General features: G+C 33.7%; 2 protein-coding genes across 3 annotated transcripts in view; one reads left to right on the forward strand and one right to left on the reverse strand.

The window, feature by feature from the left end:
* The first annotated feature begins 11,918 nt into the window (after positions 1-11,918).
* LOC119642536 (mothers against decapentaplegic homolog 4-like) lies at positions 11,919-12,481 on the forward strand. The gene is made up of 2 exons (XM_038041684.1): positions 11,919-11,948; positions 12,165-12,481. Exons 1-2 carry the CDS (start codon positions 11,919-11,921, stop codon positions 12,453-12,455), a joined length of 321 nt encoding a protein of 106 aa, XP_037897612.1. The 3' UTR covers positions 12,456-12,481.
* A 254-nt stretch (positions 12,482-12,735) lies between these two features.
* The window catches only part of LOC119642584 (ectopic P granules protein 5 homolog), a 71,123-nt gene continuing 58,378 nt past the window's right edge, over positions 12,736-25,480 (reverse strand). The window contains exons 1-3 of one of the 2 annotated variants that reach the window (XM_038041771.1): positions 24,214-24,436; positions 12,971-13,143; positions 12,736-12,912 (exon numbers count right to left, since the gene is read on the reverse strand). In XM_038041771.1, coding sequence (XP_037897699.1) covers positions 12,747-12,912; positions 12,971-13,062 — 258 coding nt within the window. In that variant the 5' untranslated portion in view covers positions 13,063-13,143; positions 24,214-24,436 and the 3' untranslated portion in view covers positions 12,736-12,746. Of the gene's footprint in view, positions 12,913-12,970; positions 13,144-24,213; positions 24,437-25,480 lie in introns of those variants that run through there. The other variant, XM_038041772.1, reaches the window with a different exon arrangement.

Below are 25,480 nucleotides of genomic sequence, written 5' to 3' on the forward strand. Positions count from 1 at the left end.
AAGAGACAATAAATAAAAAACAAAAATAACACTACATGGGTATCTTTGCAATTGCACACCCTCATATTACATATATTTTAATGAACAAATAAAAAAAAGGATTCCTTCAAAAAAAGGATATTTATGATGTTGATTATAACCAAACACGAACAGGCACACAAATGCATAGATAAATTTCCAGGTAGAAAAAATAAATAAAGTGCACTTTAGATGGTGCGACTATTTTACCATATTGCACTCCAAAACACAGGAACCTTTAATGATCCCTTCTCATTTAAATTTTGATTATTAGCATTTTCATTCGTATAAATACCTTAGCTGAAGCTGGAAAAAGTATTAGTGGTACATTATAAACGACAAAGGAATCAAAATTTTATTTTATTTATTACTGTATAACCATATTTAAAATTGTTTATCGAGAAAAACTGGATAATAAAATGCAGACGGAATTTTACAGGTAACGCTTGATGATAAGTTCGTCAATATTTCCATCCTATATAAGCAGAGTTTTCTCATAACTTATTCTAAAAATAATCAAGCTATCAAGGCGAGAAAAATACCAACGTTCAATTTAAAAAAGTGTTATATAGCTATAAAAATGGAAATAATCATTTGTTTATGTTGTAATACTGCAGCTGATAATATTAGAGGTTTGTTTATACGATCACTTCTGGCCAGAGTTCATGAGACCCTGCCAGCTAAGTTTGCAGCAAGCTGCTTAGTTGAACGAAGGAACAATTGGCGTACAAGGTGTAATTCCTGTGGCGCGATTATGACTGAACGCGAATTCTTCCATAGGCATCTGCGTGAAGAGTTTGCAAGACTACTACCTCCAGTATGAGCGATGGTTTTTCTACAAGCAACGCCGCTACGCGTACAGTCTTTTTTGAAATTAGTACCAAGGCGAAAATTCCTGCCTGTGAGATATACTGCGCCCCGTGCCAACGTTGTATGATGAAAACAAACTACAAAACCCATTTGAGGACCAATAAGTACAAGGAGAAGGCAGCTGTGCTTTTCAAAAAAAAAAAGCATTTATCACATTTTCACCGATCCGGAAAATATGATTCAACACATAATTGTTAGCAACTTGAGCAACGAGATATCAATCGACAAACTTTTAGATGACATCCGTACATATATACATGAGCAAATCCAAGTCAAATTAGATGAATTCAATATTCAAGTTGGAGTTTTGAGCAAATTTTCTGATATTAAAGGTTTTGCCGTAAAATTAAAGAAAGTTTATCGAACTTAAGTGGTCAATAATTTTAGCGGCTCCTCTCGAATCAATTGATACCTCATACAGTTTATCTAATTTATTACATTAAAAATATTCAAATTGGCCGACCGCTGCAAAGTATGAACCGGTTATTAAAGAAAATGTGACTTTCATTGAAAGATAAAAGGAGCAAGCGGGAGACAAGGGCGCTGTATTACTGAAGCGACTTGGTACTTACTTACAGCTTTCCTTACAATTCCTTTTACACCCCATTTAAAAAAAAAGAGATAAAAGAAAGAAGCTTACAACTACTAGATTTGTCGGAGCTTTTTTGTAATCCCTAGAAATTTGTAAGAAGACAAAAAGAACAAAAACAAAAGAAAAATTCTTTTAAATTGAAAGTTTCACATCATGTCGTTAGGAAAACACAACACTAAAAGCAGCAACAATTGCAATAAACAGGGGAAAAGTTTTGAATATGTAGTTTATACCTAAGCTAAGAGTTTCATGGTTTCTGTTATTGTTGCAACAGCTCAAAGTAAAAACGTCCTGATTTTGAGTGCAATGGTGTTGGGCATAAACGAGTACAAGTACTACAAAAAAAAAAAAAAAAAACAAAACAGAGAAAAGAAATAATAATGAACGCAAAACATATAAGCTAAGATGGCTGGATGACTGGCTGGCTGGTTGGTTGGTTAGTTGGTTGTTTGTTGTTTGTTGGTTGTTGGTTTCTCGGCTGTCTTTACGTATTTTTAGCTTTATGGCATTATTGAAAAAAAAGAAAAGCGCACTTATCGTAAATCAAGCTGCTGCTATATTCAAATTTTGTTAAAAAAGTTCTTAAGGTTAAATAACGGGTTTAGGTGGAATCTTGACAGTAACATTCGCCTTGGATTTTACCGGTTGCCATCATCATCATCATCTCATCGTATCGCATCGCATTACATGGCAATGCTATTGCCTTGCATTTCAATATATTGATGTGCACTTCTTTGCTTTTGTTTTTGTTTTTTTGTCTGTTTATAGCTGCTTTATTCACTTTTTCTATATTTCTATTTTTCTATATGTTTACATGTCTTTTTATATATATATATATACACATATATGTGTGCGTCTTAAAAGCAATTCCGAATTTTCCTTGAGGTCTGTACGAGTTGATGACGATGATGACGGTGATGTTGATGATGTTGTGAAATTTAAAGACTCGCATGATTTTATGATCGTGTTGAGATTTGTCTGTGCGCTGTGGCCATTCAAACATTGATTGTGTAGAACACAAAACTTTAAACAGGCGTCTATTGCGATAGATACGTTCGCATTCATTGCACACAAATTTGCGCACGTTATATAGCGTTTCACTCTATACGCCACTACAACTACTCCCATCACTTCTTCTTGTCTGTTTGGTTTAGTTTAGACAATTATTATTTTTGGCTTTGGGCATTATACGGATATTGTGTTCATCCCATTTATGACTGGGTGTATGTATACGTTTAAGTGTGTGTGTGTGCATATGTGTGCATCTATGTAGTCTGTACATAGTAATAAGCGATTTTCAAAATACCAAAATATATATATATATATTATATAAAAAGGAAGGAAAACATTTTTAATAGCTTGTTACGAAAACCGAAAAAGAAATTCTCACCATATTTGAGGAAATGTGAAGGTTAAGATGGTTGTTAATCAAATCGCTAGAAACGTCCGCAATTTACTATACTTTCTGAAGTTTCCTCTTATATCTTTTATCTTCTTTTTGGGTGGGTTTTGCTTGCTTTCGTAAAATAATTAAGCTGAGGGGACATGATTCACTTTTTTTGTTTTTGTTCAATTCTGAATTATTAACGCGAGCATAATGAAGTGCGTAAGAATGTTCAGATATTGAATAATAAATTTAGGCTTTGTTCTATGTGCTCCGAAGCAAACATGTTTTGATTGCCTATAACTAGCGATCCCCACATGAAAATCGTGCTGTTCTTATGCCAACCAAAAAGAGCGATAGAGAGATTTCGCATACATATATTTTTAGTGTGTGTTAATATGCATCGAAGGTACCAAAAATACAAAATTACAAATAAAACATTTGTACTTGCCTATCTATTTGATAGTTTGCCCCCCTGTTTGTCCTCCTTTAGAAATCGTAATCGTACGACAAAATATTGTGCGGGAGATCAAACTTTTTGCTTTTTGTCAATTTTTTTTTTTTTATGAATGATAGTACGAATGATACGAAGTGTGATCGATATAAGTGACACGGACTGTCTTCTTCTTTTAGATCATAGAAAGCCGACATTAGGACTTGTTCTTAAACCCAAACTACGTCTGCTTGGGATACACTGTATCAAGATTTTTAGATTTCAGTTGCTAAATTTAAAGCCTAACAGAAGAACACAGCACGTGTCTTAGGTATAACATCGTAATAGTCTTGGCCGTGATTCTCTAATTGGCGCTTCTTGATATTATAAATAGCATAAATAATTTAATATATTTTGTTGTGTTTGTATGTATATTTATGTTTCTGCCAAATTTGAAAGCGATGGCTTGATTTTTGTGGCTAGAACAATGTTTACCGCAAATACTACGCAGATATAGATGGCTTGATGGGCATGCTTGAGTTGATTCAGAATTTAATACTGATCAAGAATGTATGTACTTTATGGCTTCGCTAAGGTGTCTTTCTGGATGTTGCGAATGTTTTGACAAAATGAGTATTTCTCTCGGTTTTTCAATGGTAGGTATAAAAATAAATATGTATTAGATCTATAATTTAATTTTGGAGAAATTTGAAAGAAGGCATAACAAATATTCTATCGTATTAGATAACCATGTGGCTTTTTTCCATAAAGGTATCATTAGACGAATTTTTCAAAAGATAGCGCAGTTAGTGCTCTATCTTATAGGATAATATGCGGATATCTAAATGTCAAAGTACAAATTTTATTATTTTTTGCAAAGGACATATCTTTCTGGGCTTTAAAGAGTTGTCGTTAAAGAGAAAAAGGCGACGTTTGACGGAAGAATTACTTGCTCTGTTTAATACGGAAATGAGGCTGAAAATCTTCGATTGCTTTTGGTGATTATAGCACTTTGAGTACTGAGTTCGACTCATTAAGATTGAGCAAACGATCATTTGCAAACTTATGCAGAATGAGAATAAATCAGAAGTGAGATAATTTGGAGAAGCCATAAATTGATAGGCATAAGTATTGCCGTTTACTCCCAAGCAGCCACAATATTAATTACAAATTTTGGAGCAAAATGTTATTACAATGAAAATGTTATTGCCTTTTATGAATTATTATGTGGGATAATTGAGTATAAAATATAATCAGGATTAATGTTGAGTTGAACAGTGTTGAAAAAGAACACTGTTTGAAAAGTTGCATGCAGTTGGCGTAATTAGCTATATACCGTAGCAAACTATCATAATGAAGCTTATCAACATTCAATTTAGTGACAAATGAAGTTGGCTTTGCTGACCATCTCCCATTGGTTGATACTTTTCATACAATCACATAGGCGCGCTGCAGTACACACATAATTTAGTTTATAGTTATTTAGTTGAGCAAGTTGATTACTTTTTAAAAGTGTAACTTTCATTAATAATGTTAGACTATTTGCCGAAAGAAATGGTTCCATTTTTTGAAAGGCAGAGTGTCCTCTCTTCTCTCATCTCTGCCTGTCATTCTTCAGTATTTTTACGCTATTACCAGCCGTGGCGCTGCTATAGCTATTAAAGCTATGGTTACTACATGACTACCTTAAAATTTATTCAGCAATGAATAATCCATTTATTATTCAACTAAAATCATCAAACTTCCTTTTAATGCTTTTGTGTTTCTTGTTAAAATTAAATGTTCTTTAAGCAGTTTTATTACGACTTTTATCCAGTTTCAGGAACATTGGGCAATATAGTTTTCATGCTAAAATAATACAAATACTTATTGCAAGTGCTTGTAATTTATGTTATCAAACGAGCTTGCATGTATGCATGGACATATATGTATACAGACATATGTGCGTTTTTCCTAATTTCCTTAAAGTTACTGCACTGTTTATGCACGACTTGTTGACATAATATCGACAGTATGTAAACGTTTCCGACGTTTCGATTTCATTTCATATATAAAACGCGTGACGTATTTATGTTGATAAACTAAAAATTAGCAAGAATGCGAGGTGCAAGCGCACGACAAACGCTTGAAAAATTCAAGAACAAGGACGGGTTTAGTACTTTTGGAAAGTCTATTCGAAAAGAATCGATTTCTTTTCGAAGAAACATTGTAATGACCACAAGTTGCTTCCCTTAACTTTAATAATCTTATGATTAATGAATATGTCGATTCACTTGCGACATCTAGATGTACACATAAGAGATGCCGTAAACTGAAGTGCATCAGCATAAAATATGGCGAATAAATTGCGAAATATTCATCTTTCACTTTATTTTTTATACGAATTGTCATAGTGGTGACAATTGATACAGAATACAAAAATATGAAGCATTTTTTTTATTTTTTTATCTTTGATCACTTGTCAAATTTTTGGAATCGAGATTTGCTCAAAAACTTTTTTAAAATATTTAATTTAAATCATATAATGATTTATATTTTATATTTATATATGATTTAAATTAAAAGCAAACTTCAAATAGGAAAGACAATAAGGTTAGCAATAGCTGTTCTTATTTCTGTACTAGACTTAGTCGAATTAAACTATATTGCGAAAGTATTTTAAAATTCATTTAAAGAAAGGGACTCCGAATGGCGTAAAGAGACCTTCGTGAGTGTTACGTTTATCGAAGTGATGGATATTCAATATTCAACCTAAGGTGAACATAATTTTCCTACCTTTAATTTATTTTACTGAAATTTGCATATATGTGAGTTCTGCCAGAGACGACGAGTTGTTTTGTAGCTTTCCGCCGTTTGTCTATGCATTGTGTTTAAAAAAAAAACTTACAAGCGTCACGCTGATAAACAAAAATTATAAATTAACATAAAACATTTTCGCCATACTTGATTAGTAACTTAATTATCTGATAAGTATGTAATAGGAAACCAAGGGATCTACATAGAAATATTTATTGCATGAAAATGATAAAAAATATGATGTTCGAAATACTGGTCATCGTTGACCATATATTTTTGTTACCTGCTTCACAATTTGTGATTGCCACGCCAAAAAGGTGTTTTCAAACTGGTCATCGAGCCATTTTCGTTCATTTTTGCAAGAAGTCAAGTCTTGCTCAGAAAGTGCGTGTCGTATTGTTGCAAACAAATGGTAATACGAAGGACTTGCGTCCGGTAAGTAAAATCGTGTGGGCTAACACTTACCAGTTAGATGTTTCCAACGTATCGTAAATCACTTGTATTGTTTGAATCGACATCGTGTAATAAAATGATCCTATGTTCCAAATGATTAAAGCTTGTTGGTAGCGTTTGGGATTAACCGTCTCAACTGACTTTAACAGTTAATGACAGGCCAGGACACTCTTCTATCCTAACAAAACGAAGAATATCGTTTTTCTGGCAAAGCTATTCAGCGTTACAGTCGATGTTAACAGTATGGCTGTATCCAACCACGAATCTTTAAGGTCTGAGATTCTCGAAAAGGTCCTTTTCTCATCCTCACTTAGGATGCATATACGACTCTTTTGGTACCGTTCGGGCAAACACAAGCTACTGTCTGCGAATGCTCTTAATTTATCACAAAACTGGACATTTTCATCCGTCGTTGTAAGAAAAAGAATTCTTACATTGTAATATGTACTGCTACGGCAATTGATTATTGTGGTCCGATGTTTAAACTATAAAAGAAACAACTTCACATATGTATGTTGTTTATACATGATATTAGGGCCATTCAGGTATAAATTCCGGTTTCATATTTACATACGCGGTAAGAGTGGATAGACTGGTGATTTTATGAAAATTTGTCGATATTTCTAACGGGTTTTTGAACCCAATTTGATGGCTATGCGCAGGAATACTTTAATAGCAGTCTTAAATAGTCGGACAAATGACAAACGACTGATGGGTCGGAGTAAATTGATTTCGCAATTGAAAAATCACTCAAGAATATATAAACGTCCTAATATTATCTATTAAGTGCTTTTAAAAGTTTGATATTGATTGAAAATTGAATCTGATTCGCTAAGATGATGAACATGATGATCTCATTTTCTTATCGTGTTTATTTAGTGCGCTTTTCAGTGCCATGAAGTATTTACCTTCCGTTACGCTAACGTTTTGTGTATTTACTTTTGGAAAGCGACAAAAATTGTAATGAACTTTACAAGTCACCTTCGTACGTGCAAATACCATATAATGCTTACGCCGCATGGTTTAGAACTCCTCCCTTGCACTTTCTGTGGAAATAATTGCAAAGGCAAAAATAATCAACGATTCTTGTTTTCTTTCTTTTTTTTAAATATACATTATTTTAAAACTTGATGGAAGATTAAAAACAAATTTCGACGGTACTGTGTTCCGATTCTCTCTTTCTTTACAGTAAGCGAAAGAGGAAAAAAGAATAATTTAAAAAATTAAAACCAAAAAAATGTTGCCAGGATACTATATACGGTGTACCAAAGTTTGTTATTTTGCAAGTTTTTATTTTAGTTTTTCTGCAAATTATATCGACAGTCGTCGTAATGGTGCACAGTCTACAACAATTTATGCATTCATTGCTTATAAGTTTGTATATTTCTACATATATTCACGCGATCCCGTTTCCGTTTTTTTAAACAACATCAATTTGAAATTAAAAATGATATTAGTATTTGAAAATGTTGTTACTGTCATATTGTCCTTTGACAAATTGATAATTAAAAATCTTCACTATTTTAACTGAAATTTTCAAGAGTTCAAAGCGTCACAAGATGTACGATAACGTAATGAAGTATATCATGAATTTTAATAACAACTTTTCGCCGGGCAATATATTGTGTTTGAAACCTTTAAGGTGATTGTTGTAAACATTTATTTTTAGTTTTTATGGTGCGCGTTATTCATCAGTTCTTCTGTATTCGTTAAGAACATCTGGTAAGAGTATTTAATAATCATTTACATTGTTCATATGATTGTTGTAATCAAGATATTCAAAATAATAATATTCAAAAGTGTTTATAAGAGAACATAAACAGTTTGTGAATAAACATATGAACATTGGTGTATGTCTATCGATCCGTCCATCTATAAGTCAGTCTATTCGCCGATGTCATGCATGTCTGCTGACCCGTCCGTTTTTGAAAAACCCACTGCTGCAAACTGCAAGTTTCCATTATTTATATACATTTCAATCAATTCCGCAAGGAAACGGATCGAACGACACTTCCGCAATAGAAAAGAAGAAGTGCAACAATTTCAAAAACCTCAGTGTAACTAAACTAAAAATTTTAGTTTCTGCTCTTATTAATAAACATATCTTATATTTGATCTGAATGTTTAGCAGCCACAAAAGAAATTCTGCTCAGAATGGTTTTCTTATCATTACTCTAATAATTTAAAGGTGGTGTGTGTGTGTGTGTGTGTGCCAGGTTCACTCTAAAGCGAAGAAGACTTCCATATTTGTAATGCTCATAATTGAAGGATAAAAGTATCTCATTTTACAAGAATGCATATATAGTTTTGATCAGTGTAAAGCAAAGCAGGTGCGTGTACCAAGATCGTCCTAAAGTGATTATAACGTTTAAATACTTTTACACACTATACAAGAATGAGAACATATTCGATTTATTGTTCTTTCTCTAATATACAATGAAGATTCCATAAAAATCGTATCTCACTTCTAAGCCAATTTCTGGATCGTCGACGAGTACTTAATAAAAGTTCATGTAGAACCCAATCGTTTGCCCACCTTTCTGCATGCTCATAGTCCATCGTACAAAGGCAACAAAAAAAATGGAGAAAGTCAAAAGTGCCTACTAACAGCCATTGAATAGAGCATCTAAATAAGCAGTACACGATAGGATTCAAGCAAGAAAAATCTTGGTCCTTATGTTGATTTCTCCACTTTCTATACCGTCTCCTTCATTTTAGGGTAAAGTAAATAAAACAAGGGTTTATGAAGCAAAGCGGTCACTTGGTGATAGGGCGGTAAGCTTTATATGTAAAAATTTGATTCTTTACGAGGGGAACTACTCTTTACAGCAGTAGTCCTTTCCCTAGCCATAAGGCATTGTTTACGTTAAAACTTAACACTGAGTGATGCGTAGAATTTTTATTCATCAACTATGTTACTACCTTTACAGAGATCAGCACCAAATTTTGCTGTGAGTTGATTAAAATTCCAAACAACATGGTTGCATGTTGAGAAATCGAAAAAAGTCGTAAGGAATAATTGAAAATTCCTTTTCTTAAACTCTATGAAATCTTCACTTCCTATTCACCGTCAACGCATTACAGGAATAGAAGATATAAACAAAATGAACAAAAAAAAAAACCCAAATAGTAGATCTGACAAAGTAGATATATATATTTATAGTTAATAAAAAACTTTACGGCAATTAGACGTTCCTTGCAGTAGCAGATGTTTAAGACTCAGTTTAAAGCGAACTTCTTTTGTTTTAAGTCATTTCTAAATAAATTGCTGGAATTTTTAGTTTAGTATTACTTTTGAAAATGTTTTTTCTTTCATCACTTGGTTTTTTTGTTATTATGTTTGTAATGTTTTGCCTGTTTAAGTTTGGAAACTTATTTATTGTCACTGATATGACTTCCGTGACTAAATTGAATTGTCTGCTCGCTGTTGTGTTTGAGTGCGGTTTTGTTATTTTAATAACTTTGTCAACAAAACTTTAAATCAGGTGCAAAACTTAAAATTCCTTATAATGCATGCCGCGTCACCTTAAGTAGAATTTCATTTAATTGGTTAACTATAATATTTAAACTGTAAGAGAGGTAATAAATAGCATTATAAGTAAGCTATATGTAAATATGTGTTATTCTATGAGTAGCTTGCATTAACTCATATTTAAATAAAGAAAAAAACAATTTTTTTAAATCGGAAACATAAAACTAAATTGTAAGAGTCTTTGTCACATTTCGCAACACTTCGCTTTTTGCTTTCGTTTTTGGCATAGAATATAGATTTAAAAAATTCTTAAATTATAAAATTTAAATGATTTCGATAAATAGTTCGATTGTCCGATTTGTTTAGGTTTTTGCAACGACTTTAAGCAAATTTCGTTTTTCATTCAATCGATTCTCTGTAGGGTAGTACGGCATCATATTCTGGAGGTATTAAACTGTTACGATTTATCTCAACTTTGTAGCACAAGCAAATTCTACAAATAGCCGTTCGAAATCCTTTTTTTTTTATCTGACAAACAATGAAACCGCGACGTTGGACCTGTTTAAAATAGCATTTCCAGTCAATTTATATGATAGCCACTCTTCGCCCTTTTGTCAATATCTTCAAACTTTTTTTGTTATCCCGGCCGTACTTTGTCATTGACATAAAAATCACCACTTTTAAACCGCTGAGACCAAAACCGATAATTGAAATATGAAGCTTCTAAAAGTGTTTGATAGGCTGCGGCAGCAGATTTCTTCAAATCGCACAACAAAGTCGAAAATGTGATGTTAAGCATTTTATGAGTAGCGTGTGTATACGATAAATAACCGAATAATATTAAATCGAAAACTGCTGTTTTATGTGGAGAAGGGTTAAAATCATCGAATTTGGCTGTTCTGTTAATGGATACCTCTCGTTACTTTGTCAGTTTAACCAATAGATGTCGCTGAACAAAATACAGGCAAGCACCTAGCAACTATATTCTTAAAATAAAAGAAGACAGCTATGATTTCTGTTCATCTCAGTTTTTGATTTCCGAAAATATAAACATTTTGGCAGCAGCACCGTCAATCACCGTCGTATGAAACAACTCGTTTGCGAAATTTTTGTTGCCGCAAACCGTTTAACCTTCAAAATGCTTTTTGTTCTATAACAGGATTCTGATCAACGTTTGACAACTGTAGAGACTGTACATGCCTCAAAGTGAACTTTTTGTCCTATTGCACGGTTGTAAATTACTCTCTTACCTTTGCGCATTGCACGCAATAAGTGAAATGAAAACATTATACCAACTTTTAGATATATTTAAAAAAGCATCCAAATAATGGAAAAGCAAGATATGAAATACTATCCACGCACATTCAACATCGAAAGCATATAAAATCTTATTTGACAGTCTTAAACAGTCTTAACCACATCTAAACACGTTAAAAAAATATCTATTTTCAGTTGTAAATGGATTTTCGCCGACTCCTCCAATGAAGAATATATACAGCGTTCAGTCGAATTAATTTTTCACTTGCCTCAGATATTATATTGTATCTTGGATTGTATTATTTGTCTTTTAAAAATTCGCTATATATGTGTACACAATAATATAGATTTTTTTTCATATGGTAAGTTTTCTTTGTTAGCCTTTGTTTTTCCCATCATGCACTTAAAAAGCAAAATAAGAAAGCCTATGGGTGTTAATAAAAATAATTTTTTTGTAAAACAAAATTTGATCTCAAGAAAGTATATTACAGGTCTGTAACTGAATCAATGTTCTCATAAATTAACAATTCCGTCAAATATTTATACTTCATTACGTCCGGTGAAATAATTAACTGAAATCATTGATCGGCCCAAGTGAAAGAGGATCGTGAATAGAATTACTCTTGGGACACGGGAGGTTGAAATGATTCAGTCGCTTCTGCCCATTGCGCGGGTAAATGATTATTCTGCTCAAATTTATTCCAAGGCATACATTGTGAGTTTGGATATTCTTTCTTTGCGAAGGAGAATAGTTTGCAAAACTCGTACTCATAGTTTTTACTTTTCGGGGTTTTCTTGCTTCAAAATTTTATTTTTTAAGGTCGGGGGTCAGAAAGGCTTCCCTCATGTCACTTATGCAGGTATTTGACGTTGGCCTGATCTTCATAAGAATGGATTGAAGCATGTTAAATATTGTGCATTCGCTTTTGATCTCAAATGCGATTCTGTTCGTGTGAATCGTTATCACTATGAGCGAGTAGTCTCCCCTGGCATTGGCTTATCTGGGCTCACCTTACAATCGGGACCGAGTCGCCTTCTAAAAGATGAGTATTCAGCGGGTGCACTAGTGGGTGAAATGGATTTTGATGGGAACGATATCGGCGCAATACAGCACCATCCTTCACAAATGGTTGGTCCACCGGGCAGTTACGGTTACCGTCCTCAAGGTTCAGGTAATTAAAGGAATGGCAACCGGTTTAATTTTTGTTTAAATTTTTTTACTTCGGTTATTTTTCGTTTAATTTTCCTAATTTTTTATTGCGATTATATTGGGGTAATTGCTTTGGTAAAACGTAGTTGCTGATCCTGGGCTTATAAACGCTGCAGCTACTGTGGCAGGTCGTGCAATACCAAAAATTGGACAAAGCGACGTTGCCCCACGTAAAACGTGGCTAAATCCTTAACGATCACACGCTGAGTAAAGGTATAAAGACGCACGTACAGTTTTTTATATATATATATATTTGTCAAATTACTTCGCACAACTTCTACAGTAGAAAACAAAACCGTCGTCTCTATGTTTGGTAGCTTCTGATTCATAAAACTTTTCAGCGGCTTCCAAATTATTTTTAAGTTTTTTCATTAACGACACATTAAAGTCATAGAACTTATCAGTTACTCCGTGAGTTTGCTGAAAGCTGCAACAAATTAATTTAAATCTTATAAACAGAATGCAACAGTTAAATCCAAACTAACCTGTGCTCATTATAATGTGTAGGTACTCGAGATAAATACAGTTCGGAAAATTTCTGATTAATTATGGGATATAAGGCATGTTTAACATCCATACCGGCTAATAGATTAGCATACTTATATAAACATAATGTTTGCGCTGAATACGTGGGTCTTTTTGCGATATTTAAAGTCTTCTAAAAAAGAAGAAAAAAAAAATATATATATATATATATTATATATATAAATCGGACAATCCGAAGCATGTTAAATAAAGTCCTGAAGTTCATATAAAAATAATGGATTTCTTTTTCCCCAAACTAATATATATGTATATATATATAATTTAAATTCAAATCCATGCTGTTTTTTAAATTCAGTTAATTTACCTTTAAAACCGCGTCGAGATTAGGCTTAGTTCCAGCTGCAAAGATTTGCCTTAAAAATTCATCCCAGATATGGGAATCGTGCGTACGAAACTCAATTTTCAACAAAACTAAAGCCAACCAAGGCAGATCACATGATAAAAGTGGCGATTTAGAGTTGTTACTACTAAAAAAACCCCTTCAATTCTCTATTAGCGCCTTTCCAGTCTGTCCAATCCTTGTAGTAATTACTAAAGTATTCTATTGTCTGATTATAAGCCACCACGATCTTTTAAACAAACCACAACTCAGCAAACAACTACTGGGCAACCAGTTCCGCAAATACAGCCACAGCAGTCAATTGTGCCAATGCAATGCATCTGATTAACATTAGTATATTCAAAGCTTGGCATGTTGAAGTGAATTGTGGCCCCTTATCCAATTCGTTTTTAAGAATGCAAATAATAAAAAAAAAAAATTGAAAAAGTTCAAGTATTTGATAGCAACTTCCAACCTAGATCCAGACTTCCAACCATAGACAAACGCGTCCATATAATTAAACTTTGTTACTACTGATGGCACCGGTATAGTCTTATATTGCGCAATCCGTTTTGCTTTGGAGAATCAATGCTTACGATATGAATTGTTTTATATCGGGCTTTCTAAATGGCTTTAGAGGGACAACATTAAAGCTATTCACCTATGCATGCCAAGTTTCCGCCTAACCTAACTTTTACCACTGAAATGAAACTTGCTACCTTCATTATTTAATTATACCGACCAAGTAATAGAATACAAATTTAAGAATATTCGACAATAAAAATTCAAAATTTACAATAAGGCGAGGCGACAACATATTTTTAACATATTTCCACAATGTGGTTATAACGGTATGCTTATTTCGAGATCGTACCTCATTTGTTGGAATTTCAGCTTTTCCTTAATTTCTGAAAATACAAAAACGCGTTGCGTACTTTATTTTCAAGACATATGTCGGAGCATTACATATGCAATAAAGTTTACGAATTGCAGCGTATCTTAAAGATCTAATCTAAAGAAAAATTTAATAATGTGTAATAAAAAAAAAAAAGATTGGAAAGGAACAACTTAAGATTGTCTTTGTTTGTGAAAAGAATGTTGATCGCTCAACCACCTATCAAATCATCGAATAAGAAAATCGTCATTCCAATGACGCTCGTTACTTATTCTTAATATTTCATATAATATTAAAAATTATTCGCGGCGCTTTTACATTCCATAAAACTAACTCATGGCACAATGAGTCCATCTATTGTTGAAAACAAGAATTTTGAACTTTTTATGATTTGAATTCGAAGTCGTTGATATAAACAATATTTAGTGTTAACAACACTGACGTTCGTGTCACAAAGTAGATGAAAAAATCGGTCTATTGCCTAAAAACTGTGGTAATGTAATAAATTCATAGCAGTAATATCACGATTTCGAATGATCACCAAACTCCGAACAACTTTTTAGGCGTCCGATGGTCTACAGGAGGAAATCAGATTCTCCTCACGTGTCAAACATCCTATTGTTGAAATTAAGTTAGATCTAGCCCAGTGAATGCCACAAAAACTAGCTTCATCGGGTGCACTATCGTGAGAAGAATCGTAGACATTACTTGAGCGCTGTTGCAGTAAGATTTCAATTGTATCGAATGTACTTCGAAGGAAAAAGAATACGAATATACGATATCAGTTAAATTTGTGGGTGAAGTGAGATCGTTATTCGTAGGATAAGCACAACGATTTATAATGATACAATCCTACATTTAAATTAGATATTTGAAAAGTTTTTCTCGGTAATACCCGCTAATGGCATAACTCAATGACATTTCTCGCTAATGGATATAAAAGTCACGCGTTTTTATTGTATATTCAACAAGTACTTTTTTTTTGTTGTGCTTAACATTAAACACCAACAACTCTTGGGTATTTTTTTTAGTCATGCAAGCAATATTGGAATTTTAAGTTATAATATAAGTGAGAACGAAAAAAACACTAAATGAAGAACAATACTTGCCATTCAATGAAATGACCGCACGGAATTTTCCAATATTCAGCCACATACTGAGAAGTTCGTTGATTATGTCTAAGCTAACGTGGTAGTACGTAAATGGTAATAAAGGAAAAAAAGAAATGAATAAATAAATAAAGTTTATTTGTGAAATCAAAATGAAACTCAATTAAAACTATGTTCGGTTGACATATTAAATTTATTTTGAAGACGTTGATGGTGGTTTTCGAAATGTTTTCCCCTTAAGTAAAATAACCTTTGACTTTATTTGTTGCATTAATTTGTAAACTCGATATATCCATTTTGTATAATTCCAGTGACCAATGTCCTACTAGTAGTAGCGGTGGTAGCAATAGAAATAATAATAGCGTTTTCGTTGTTGTTGTTCTTGAGATTTTTGTTGTTATTTCTACTTTTATACTGGAATTTTCTTATTCATTTGAATAAATTTGTGGAAAACGGCTCTTTGACATTTGTTGTGTCTGCAACGGTTGCTAAGACACATCCTCAGTGTAATAGAGAGCAGAAGCACATTTGTTTAAGACCACAAGTACTTTTAATAACATATTTAACCATAACCAACCATAACTGAACGGTCAACGCAGGGTCAAAGTATGCTCGTTTGTTTTTAAAATCAAAAAAATACCAAAAGAAAAATAAAAATAAAATAATATATGCTTAATATTTATTGATGTGTTGTGTCTGTAATAATAAATCTTTTTTTTTAAATTATTAAGCGAAAGAAAAGAAAGAAAGGAAATGGAAGTAACCAAAGAAAACAATTGATATATATAATGTATGAATATTTTATGAAAACGTATATACTCAGAAAGCGGTTTACTATTTGCTAAATAAATTTATTAAATTTACATGCCCACATATGTATGTGCATGCTTGTATGGTACGCCTCATTATTGTATGTAAGTTTTTAACTCTGTATTCTATTTTAATTATTCTGCTTCTACTAAAACTTGCAAAATACTTTATTAATACTAATATTTAAAAAAATTAATTAATTTATTTCCTATCCTTCTTGATAATGCTTTCTTTTATCTACGAAATATATATAAACTGAGCCTCATTAATATTGGGCTTTTTTGCTCGATAAAAAGTAAAAGCTTGTTAAAACTATCCCGTTGTCCAAACATAACAAATCATTTAATTATTTTGTACTAATAGGAAATACATATTAAAATATAAAACAAAAAGTTGCTCTAGTAGACCAAAAAAATAATTAACTTCAAAAACTTGGAAAACATAGCGTCAGCGGACTAGGTTTAACAAACGTTTATTTTTTGTCGGGCGAACAAACCCAATATTAATGAGCGCCACTGTACATATTTTACGCGAACTATGGAAAACGATAGCTTTGAGGAGTACGTCGCAATTTTATGTTTAAAGAGAAAGCTATGAGGTCGAAGATTTCTAGCATAATTGATTTGGATAATTTTAAACAATTCTCTTCTCTTAGAAGTGGTTCTAAATAAGTTAGTGCATATCATCATAAAAATTGAGAAGTTCATTCAGCTTTTAAGATATTTTCTAAACAAATTAACTATTTACTATTAACTTATCGAACCAATAACCTGCTTGGATGACAAGCGTACTGTGTTAACATACAGGAAAGCGTACAAAAGTTGGTATATACTATTTGGTATAAAAACTGCAACAACAGCCAATAATTTCCGGAGCGTAGACGTAGTCCCCAACAAAAGAAGAGAAAGCGCACAATTTTCAGACTACGTCTGCCAAAATTTCATGTCTTTTCAATAAATTGTTTTGGGATATGATGATTTTACTTTTAGTACAGAAGAACCCGAATTTTATGTACTAGTCAAACTTTCCTTTCTTAGAAGTTTATGGCAACTCTTCACCTTTGAAAGCAGCAATATGTCGATGATTTACTCATTTTAAACGAGGCTGCACGAACACTGATGATGCTCAACGCACTGAACGGTCAAAACATACGGTTACACATGACAACACAGTAGGAAAATAAGTTTACATCAGGTAGCTGGCATTCTAAAGATATCAAAGGGGAAGTGCATTCACCATTTTACATGAAAATTTGGACCGGAGAAAGCCCTCTTCCAACCGAAGACCACGTCTTGTCAAAGTAGAACAAATGTACCACATTTAAAAATTGTCCGAATTGACGTTCGAATCGCTGCTCTGCTGATCGTATCCTCAGAAAAATAAAATATTTCTTTTGTATGCATCCTTATGTTAGAAGGGCAATTTAGCTGGAATAATTAAAAAAATTTCATAATCGACTTTTTTCATCATTTACACTCGCATAGAAGACAATTTAATGGAAATGAGTTAGCTGGAGTAAAATTTGTTCAAAATGAAAAAATATTTCTGATGAAAGATTTCATTTCCACGATAGTATATAAAAACAAGTAAGAAAATTATAATCGGTCCGAATCTTTTATGCCCATCATCTTTACCTTAAAAAAAAGGAAAAAAATAAAATTTTCACACTCTATCCAAATACTAGTTGGGAGCGATTGGTTTGTTCTATTTTCAAAGTAAAAATGGACATTTTTACGATGTATGTGTTGTACTTTACAAGCAAAAAGCAAAAAACATGAAAAGCACAAGAAACGTGTTGTAGGCATGCTCTTTGAAAAGTTTGGATGAACTTTTCTGGCAAGTTTGTAGACGATACTTTCATTTTTGCGAACGGGAGGACGGGCAAACGGTCACACGGAAGAAAGAATTTATATACTTAATGAAGTTTTTGAAGCTTCCTTCTGGGCGTTGTGACCGTTTTAACGAAATGAATGTATTCCTCATCATTCGGTGATGGGTATAAAGATTAATGATTTTTAGGGATATAAGTATTTTGCTAAAACGCAAGAACGGAGTATTAGAGTTTCTATAAAATATATATATTTTTGAACGCTATGATATTCTGCGTTAATTTAGAAATGCCTGTCTGTCCATTTATTGTCGTAAATATCCTTTTGGTTGCAAAAGGGGAAATGGCGTCTTTAAATTTGACGCAAACTTTGGAAATTCGTGCAAATAAGTTTAGCATGTCAACCCAAGCCTAAACGTGTTGTTTTTTTCAAACCAGAAGGGATTTATTTATTTATTTATTTATTCCTCTTATACCAGAAACTAAACTAAAACAAATTGGCAGTCGAGCTCAATTGACTCTAAAAGTAAATCTTAAATTAATTAATATTAAAACTTAGTATAAGTACAATAAAACAAATAAGAAGGAAAAAAAGAAAAAAAGCATGTACACAACTAGTATAGAGCCACATCCACAACCGGTACCGGACTTTTTAAGGTTAAAAGCTAGTTTAAGTACGACATAGGTAAATCGCGCGTATTAACCAATGTTGCATTAATGGACTTTAAAGAGTTCGTTAATGAGAATAAGTGATAGACGTTATTTAGGTTCCTGCAAACAACTCTGAGCGGGTTAAACAGTTCGTGATTATATTTGCGTTAACTAAGCTTTATCAAAGTAAAGTAGCTAGAGAAGCGGTTAGGGAAATTAAACCCTATCCCACGAAGTGATGCGGGCGAATCGATTGTACCATTTATTAATTTACGAAGGAAACCCCAAGAACAAGTCTATGTTTCTCAAGTGACGGTAAGGATAACAGAAGAGCCCCTATTTTCATAGAGTGGAAGAGGGGCAATCGGGTCCCAACCCAAATTCCTAAGGGCAAACAGCAAGAATTGCTTTTGAACAGACTCAATTGAGTCTATGTAGCATGAAGGAGACCACATAACAGAAGCATACTCAAGTATAGGTCTAACCAAACACATGTAAAGCCTTTTTGTAATATAAGGATCATCAAGCTAACCTATAATCAAATAGTAACCTGTAATCAAATAGAACGCCTAAATCTGTGAACGTATCTACGTCCTCCAACTTATATGAATCAATGAAATACTGAGTAATGAATGACTTTCTTCTTGAGAAATAAAGCTTCTTACATTTATTTAGATTTAGTTTCAGAAGATTCAAAGAGCACCATGCAACCAAATTATTCAAATCACTTTGAAGATGATGTGATTGCGATTCTACTGAAAAGGAAGAAAAAAGTTTCACATCATCAGCATACATTAAGATATCGCTGAATTTAATGATGTATAAATTATAATTAAATTATGATATATAAATTAAATAAAATGGTTCCTAAGTGGCTAACTTGTGGAACGCCAGACATCACGGGGAATTTATCCGAGGTAACGAGGTTAAACAAAACCCTGAATGATCTACCATGCAGATAAGAGCTTACCCATTCCACTAAGAAGAAAGGTAGCCAGAGGTTGGTTGTCTATGGTTAACCAAATCAAACGCTTTGCGAAATTCACTGACATCAGTGCGAGAGCCACTAGAAAAAGCCTCGAACACATGAGAAGTGAAGTCTAACAGATTGGTGACAGTCGATCTTCCCTTTCGAAACACATGTTGGAGAGGAGAAATATACGATTTCATGGAAAAGGCTATATGCTGAGTCACAATTCGCTCCAACAGTTTAGCCAAGACACTCAACTTTGCAATGCCTCTGTAGTTCTCTACAAGTTGCCTACTATAACTTTTGTGAATAGGAATAAGGAAACAAGTCTACCAACACAAAGGGAAAACACCTAAATTCAAAGACTCATTAAAAATCTTTGAGATAACACCACATAGCTCGCCAGCACAAGATATAAGTACACATGAGGGGACCTGGACCATCAGGACCAGGGGAACAATTATATTTTAGAGACCTCAATCCTTCAAAAACGTCATTTTCAGATATAACAAAGTTAGGAATTGAAAACAAATTAGAAATCGGATATGGATAGTTTGTTGATAAATCAAAATTGGCAGTCGGAAGTATTCCGCAAAGAGATTTGAGGTTTCAAAATCATCCGAGCACTCGGAGCCATTAAGAGACACATGCGAGAGATTTATGGAGATTTTTCTTTTGGAATTAACGAACTTAAAAAAGTATTTAGGATTAGCAGAAGGAGGATTTAACAATCTGAAGGTATCTGCAATAGTATTGGCGGTTGAGAGAATTAAATTTATGCCTTACCACAGAGTCAGCGCAATAGGCGAAAGAAGAACCACTTTTCGAAAATTTTTTGAAAAGCTTGTTTTTCCTATTCTTGTAATATTTAATTGTTTTATTAAAACACGGGGGACACTTACTTCGAGGACGGGACTGCTTGATCGGAACGGATGCAGAAACAGCTTGATTTAATATATTGTAGAACGACGACAGTAAGCTATCAATACTTCCCCCTGAGAAATCAAGCACAATATGAGGAAGATGTGATTTTAGCATGGAAACATTGATTTTATGGAAATCATAAAATTTATATGAAATATTTGAATTTGGAACGTTATGGAAGTTCGACGAACCAACATGCTTGCAATGAAAGGAAATACCCAATGCTGGATGATATGGATCCTCAGGTAAACTAAGCGGAAGACAACGATTAACACAAATCTCAGGAAAATTGGCAAAGCAAAGATCAAGCAATCTACCATTCCAATTAGGGGTACCATTGTATTGAACTGAATTATGATCAAATAATTCATTAAAGAACACAACGGCTCTACCAGATGTTGAGGTAGGAATCAAAAAGCCAGAACTATCACTGTAACACCAAGTGACTTGAGGCAAATTGAAGTCACCCAACGCAATGACTATATCGGTAGGTTTAGATTGCTTGGCCACTTCACAAATGAGGGCGGCCTGCTTCATATACACAGAGATATCCGAATTTGAGGGAATATAGGAGCAGGTCACATATAAGTGTATATTGGGAAATTTGACTCGAATGGCAATAAATTCAACGTCGGGAATAGTTGGAAATTCAGGTGAATAGGAGGGAACTGCCGAAGAAATGGCAATTAAAACACCACCACCATTGCGAAACAATCGATCGTTTCTGAAAACTTGAAACGAATTATGGAAAAGTTCAGACGAATGTAGGTCCGGCTTTAACCATGTTTCAGTGAAGACCAGACAGGAAAACTTCGTGCTCACTGAATTTAGGAAGGTGGAACGAATTTTTGAATTTAGGCCCCTAACATTTTGATAAATGAGAGAAAATGAGCCTGAAGAAATATTTAGTTTTTTGCGAGGGAAAGAGCTACTGCATTAGCATTACGGGGTCGATCCCGAGGGATGAATTCCTTAATTAAGGATCCAACCCGACACAGTGGTTTATAAACGGAACTAGAATTTTAAAGGATGAGATAGCTCTAGATTGAGAAGGAGCCAATTTGAAAATACTAATACGCTTTAAATTGAGAGAAGGGGCTTTCGCTTTTTATGTTATCAACAGATAGCTTTTTATATTATCAACAGATGTATCTGATGCCAGTCTTGACACAAATATTGGCTTTTTGGGAGGAACTGCCTTCAAACATATGTCACCTGTACTAGGAGCAGCAGGGTTTATGGACGGGGAGTTATGAATTGGGGAAAATATAGAAGGTGTAACCACACTTGCACGAGCAGCTTGTGCGACGTGCCCAGTTCTGCGGCCGGCGTTCACACCCGAACAGCCAGGAGGAGAGGACGATTTACTATTATCATTATTAGTTTTAGGCGATGACGCCTGAGAAGATTGCGTGACATCAATGGGAGGAGATACCCTTGCCACTTCAGCTTAGCTCAAGCCAGAAGGACTTCCCGGCTCTTTTGTAACTTTTATGTTACCGACCGACTCAGCACTAGCAGAAACGCTAACATTCTTCATAGACTTTAAGAAATTGCTAACTTGCACCGACGAAACAGACTTAGGAGAACTCAGAGTTGACGAACCACACGCTACGCTACGAGTTGAAGCTTTGTTAGCTGGAAAGCAAGATGACTGTGCAATATAACGACACTCATCAAACCTAGTCATGATTATTTCAAATTTCTCCTACAAGGAGCCGATATTTTTCCTCGAATCTGAGAAACAATTTCTCGTCTCCGTGAAGAGTTTGTAGAAATCAATGTCCCGCTTTCTGCAGTCAGGACATGACCATCGTAAACCTTTAGAAGGGTCAAGGACTGCATCAGCAGCGCGGCCGATAATACCAGCACACTTTGCATTTCCAAAACGATCACACAGCCAACAAAAAATGAATCGTTCAGATTCAGGGCCAGTTTTTGCACGACATGGTGTAAATAAGCAATCCATGTCCATTGAAAACAACCAAAGTAGCTTATGAAGGAAAAAAAAGGAAAACTAAAAAAATCCAAGGCACAAATTTTTAGCAAATTAAAGCAAATTTCTCACTTCCCTGCCTACTGTAAATATAGAGCGAAAGCTAAAGACACTGTAAACAAAGATTAACAGACAAATAGAGACACTTTTACTAAGAGCTCAATTGTTGATTACACTAAACCAAAATGATTTTTTCACATAAATGGTAGATAATTATATGTAAGTCGGCTTTGAATTTTGGTTTGATTCAGAAGGGAACATTTTGTTATTATTATTATTATTATTATTATTTATTTAGGTCAAAGAAATACATTTTAGGCATAAAATACAAGACAAGCAGTAACAACTAAAATTGTCGACTCTTCATTTTTTGAAAAGGGAACATTTTAGAATATTAAACCCCCGCCGAAAAGCCAAGCCAAGTTCGGAAGATATTCTTTTTCGTCTCCCAATCGTCATATAACGGTCGTGTCAATTACTGTTAATACCTTTCTATTCACTAACGGTTGGTATGATATTGTGTTAGCACATAATTCATCGGTCGTCGTCGATTTAACCATACATATGTGCAGATGTCTAAGCGTTGAACTCTAGAGATAGGTGCTGCGTTAGTTGTACGAAGGGTCGAAGAGGATGAACCAAGCCATTGATATTTATATTTTGCATTTTATTTATATTATGAAAAATGAGAAATAACAAACTATGTTTTACGTAGACTAGACTCTGTCGATAGTTCCCAAGAATGCTTCTATCATTTCGGCAAAGAAAACAATATTTAAATGCTGCATACAGGATTTCAAAGCATATTCTTAAAGGTTATTACTATCATGCATTTAATATAATATGAATAATTATTCCTCTTGGCACAGCTAAAACCAAGAAAATGTAAAAAAAGCACAAATTTTTCTAATAATTATTAAATACAACTTCTCAATGACAATAGTTATCTTGTAAATCGTATAAAAAAAAAGAAAGCATAACAATATATTAAATATATAGCTTTTACCGCTTTTTACAACTTGAATGGATATTCGGTATATTCTCTATATTAATAACTTATAAATAACTAAACTTTGGAAGTGTCTTCGTATCGCTGCTCTGGATTAGTTTGAGCAGCGTATGCATTCGATTTTGATTTGTTGGCCTTATAATTAATAAAGTACACCTCGGGAGGATTAACATTAGACTGATCTGGTTTTTTAATTATAACATAAATCAATGTAAGCGGCTGGTTTATGATTACGTATCAAAGTTATGCGATACTGTTTGCGTGGGGCTACGTAGAAGGGCTGAGATGGAGATGCCGATGAATAGACTTGATGATGCCTAGGTAATTGTAAAAGTATTTTATTCGCATCTGCTCTAGTGGGTACTAGCACATCTATTATTTCATTATGATTATTTGGACGTTTCGAATTTGCGTAATAAACACTTTGATCCGCGGGCAATTGCTGACCACATTGTATGCTTATGCATTAAGGGATCAAAATATTGTTGTTGTCGTTGTTGCTGTTGTTGTTGATCTTCTGTAAATTATGCAGCAAAGATTTTGGTAATACATTTCTTAGATTTAAATTATTGGCGTTCGAAAAATGCCCGTCACCCACAAAGATTAGCCGCGTAACCGTAATAAAACAAAGCTATCACAAACGCACACATCATTATAGATATTAATCTTACCTTTTTTTTCTAAAACAAAAAGTCTTATTGCGAAACACGGTATAGATCAAGTTATGGTTGATTGTTGTTAACCTTCGTTTTTTCTGTAAACACCACCGAATATTCGATAGCTTGTGAAGATGAAGATTGACATTCATTTCCGATAACAAAACTACTAAACTAAACCCCGCACGCATTTTACATTATTTATATATAGAGTTGTCAATGGTTGGCTCGATCATCGCAACCGAAGGAACAGTAATAAAAACAAAAATATTGATAAAACAGCAGTAGCATATTTAACTAATGCGATGGGCGATATTGCTGGCTCTGTTGCTTATTTACTTCATTGAAAAGAGGAGAGAGAAAAAAAAAAGGAAAAACAAACAAAATTATTATACAAATTTAACTAACACTAATGCAATCGATTACACTAAACTAAAGTGAGCGGTGCTCCAAAATTGTTCGTCCACTAAAACAATAAATTGCTACTAAGTTAACCTAACAATCAAGCAACTAACTAAAGCAGTAAATGCGTTAAGCAATACTTGTTATGTTTGGTAATACGACGATCTACAACGATCCATTTAGCTTCGACAAAGGTCCCAGGCCGTATTAAAACTACAATTTAAACTACATTTTTCTATAATTTGGCTGCATTTTGTTAATAATTGCTCAAAGTAAGAAAAGGAAACTATATTTGTCCTGGCACTGGCATATCCAGCGCTACATTTGATTACTAAATAAAGCAATGATCCATTTGTCCTGGACATGCCTCGTATATTGTAAATAATTTAGTAGCACTTTGTGCTTGGTTGCTTAAATTAACAAATCAATCTAAATTTACATTGCCTTGGATATCCCTTACTATAGCTTTGGCATTATATTTTATTGCTAAATAAAGCAAGGATCCGTTTGCCTTCTATGTACCTTCTATAGCGTATATGGTTAAAACTATAATTTGGCAGCATTGCAAATTAAAAACTGTTTTACGACTTAAATAGGTTGTTCTTTGCTGCGTGAGGAAGACCCTTGATGCGATTTACTTGAGTTGTTTCAAAAATAAAATCTTTGAACAGGAAGCTCAACTATTTGAATTCAGTTATTTTTGAACTTCATATCGTAATCAAAAAATTAAAGATGAGATATAAAGCTGGAAAGAAAATTTTTTGCCCTACTGCTTCTTTGCTTAAAGCTTGCAGCTATCTATGTGAATTAATTGAACGAAGTTCGAGAACTTTGCGAATTCAATTTAAACGATAGCCGGCGCCTTCCAGTGTGTGGGACA

The sequence above is a fragment of the Glossina fuscipes genome, unplaced genomic scaffold (genome assembly GCF_014805625.2).
Source record: "Glossina fuscipes isolate IAEA_lab_2018 unplaced genomic scaffold, Yale_Gfus_2 226, whole genome shotgun sequence".
Lineage (NCBI taxonomy): Eukaryota > Metazoa > Arthropoda > Insecta > Diptera > Glossinidae > Glossina > Glossina fuscipes.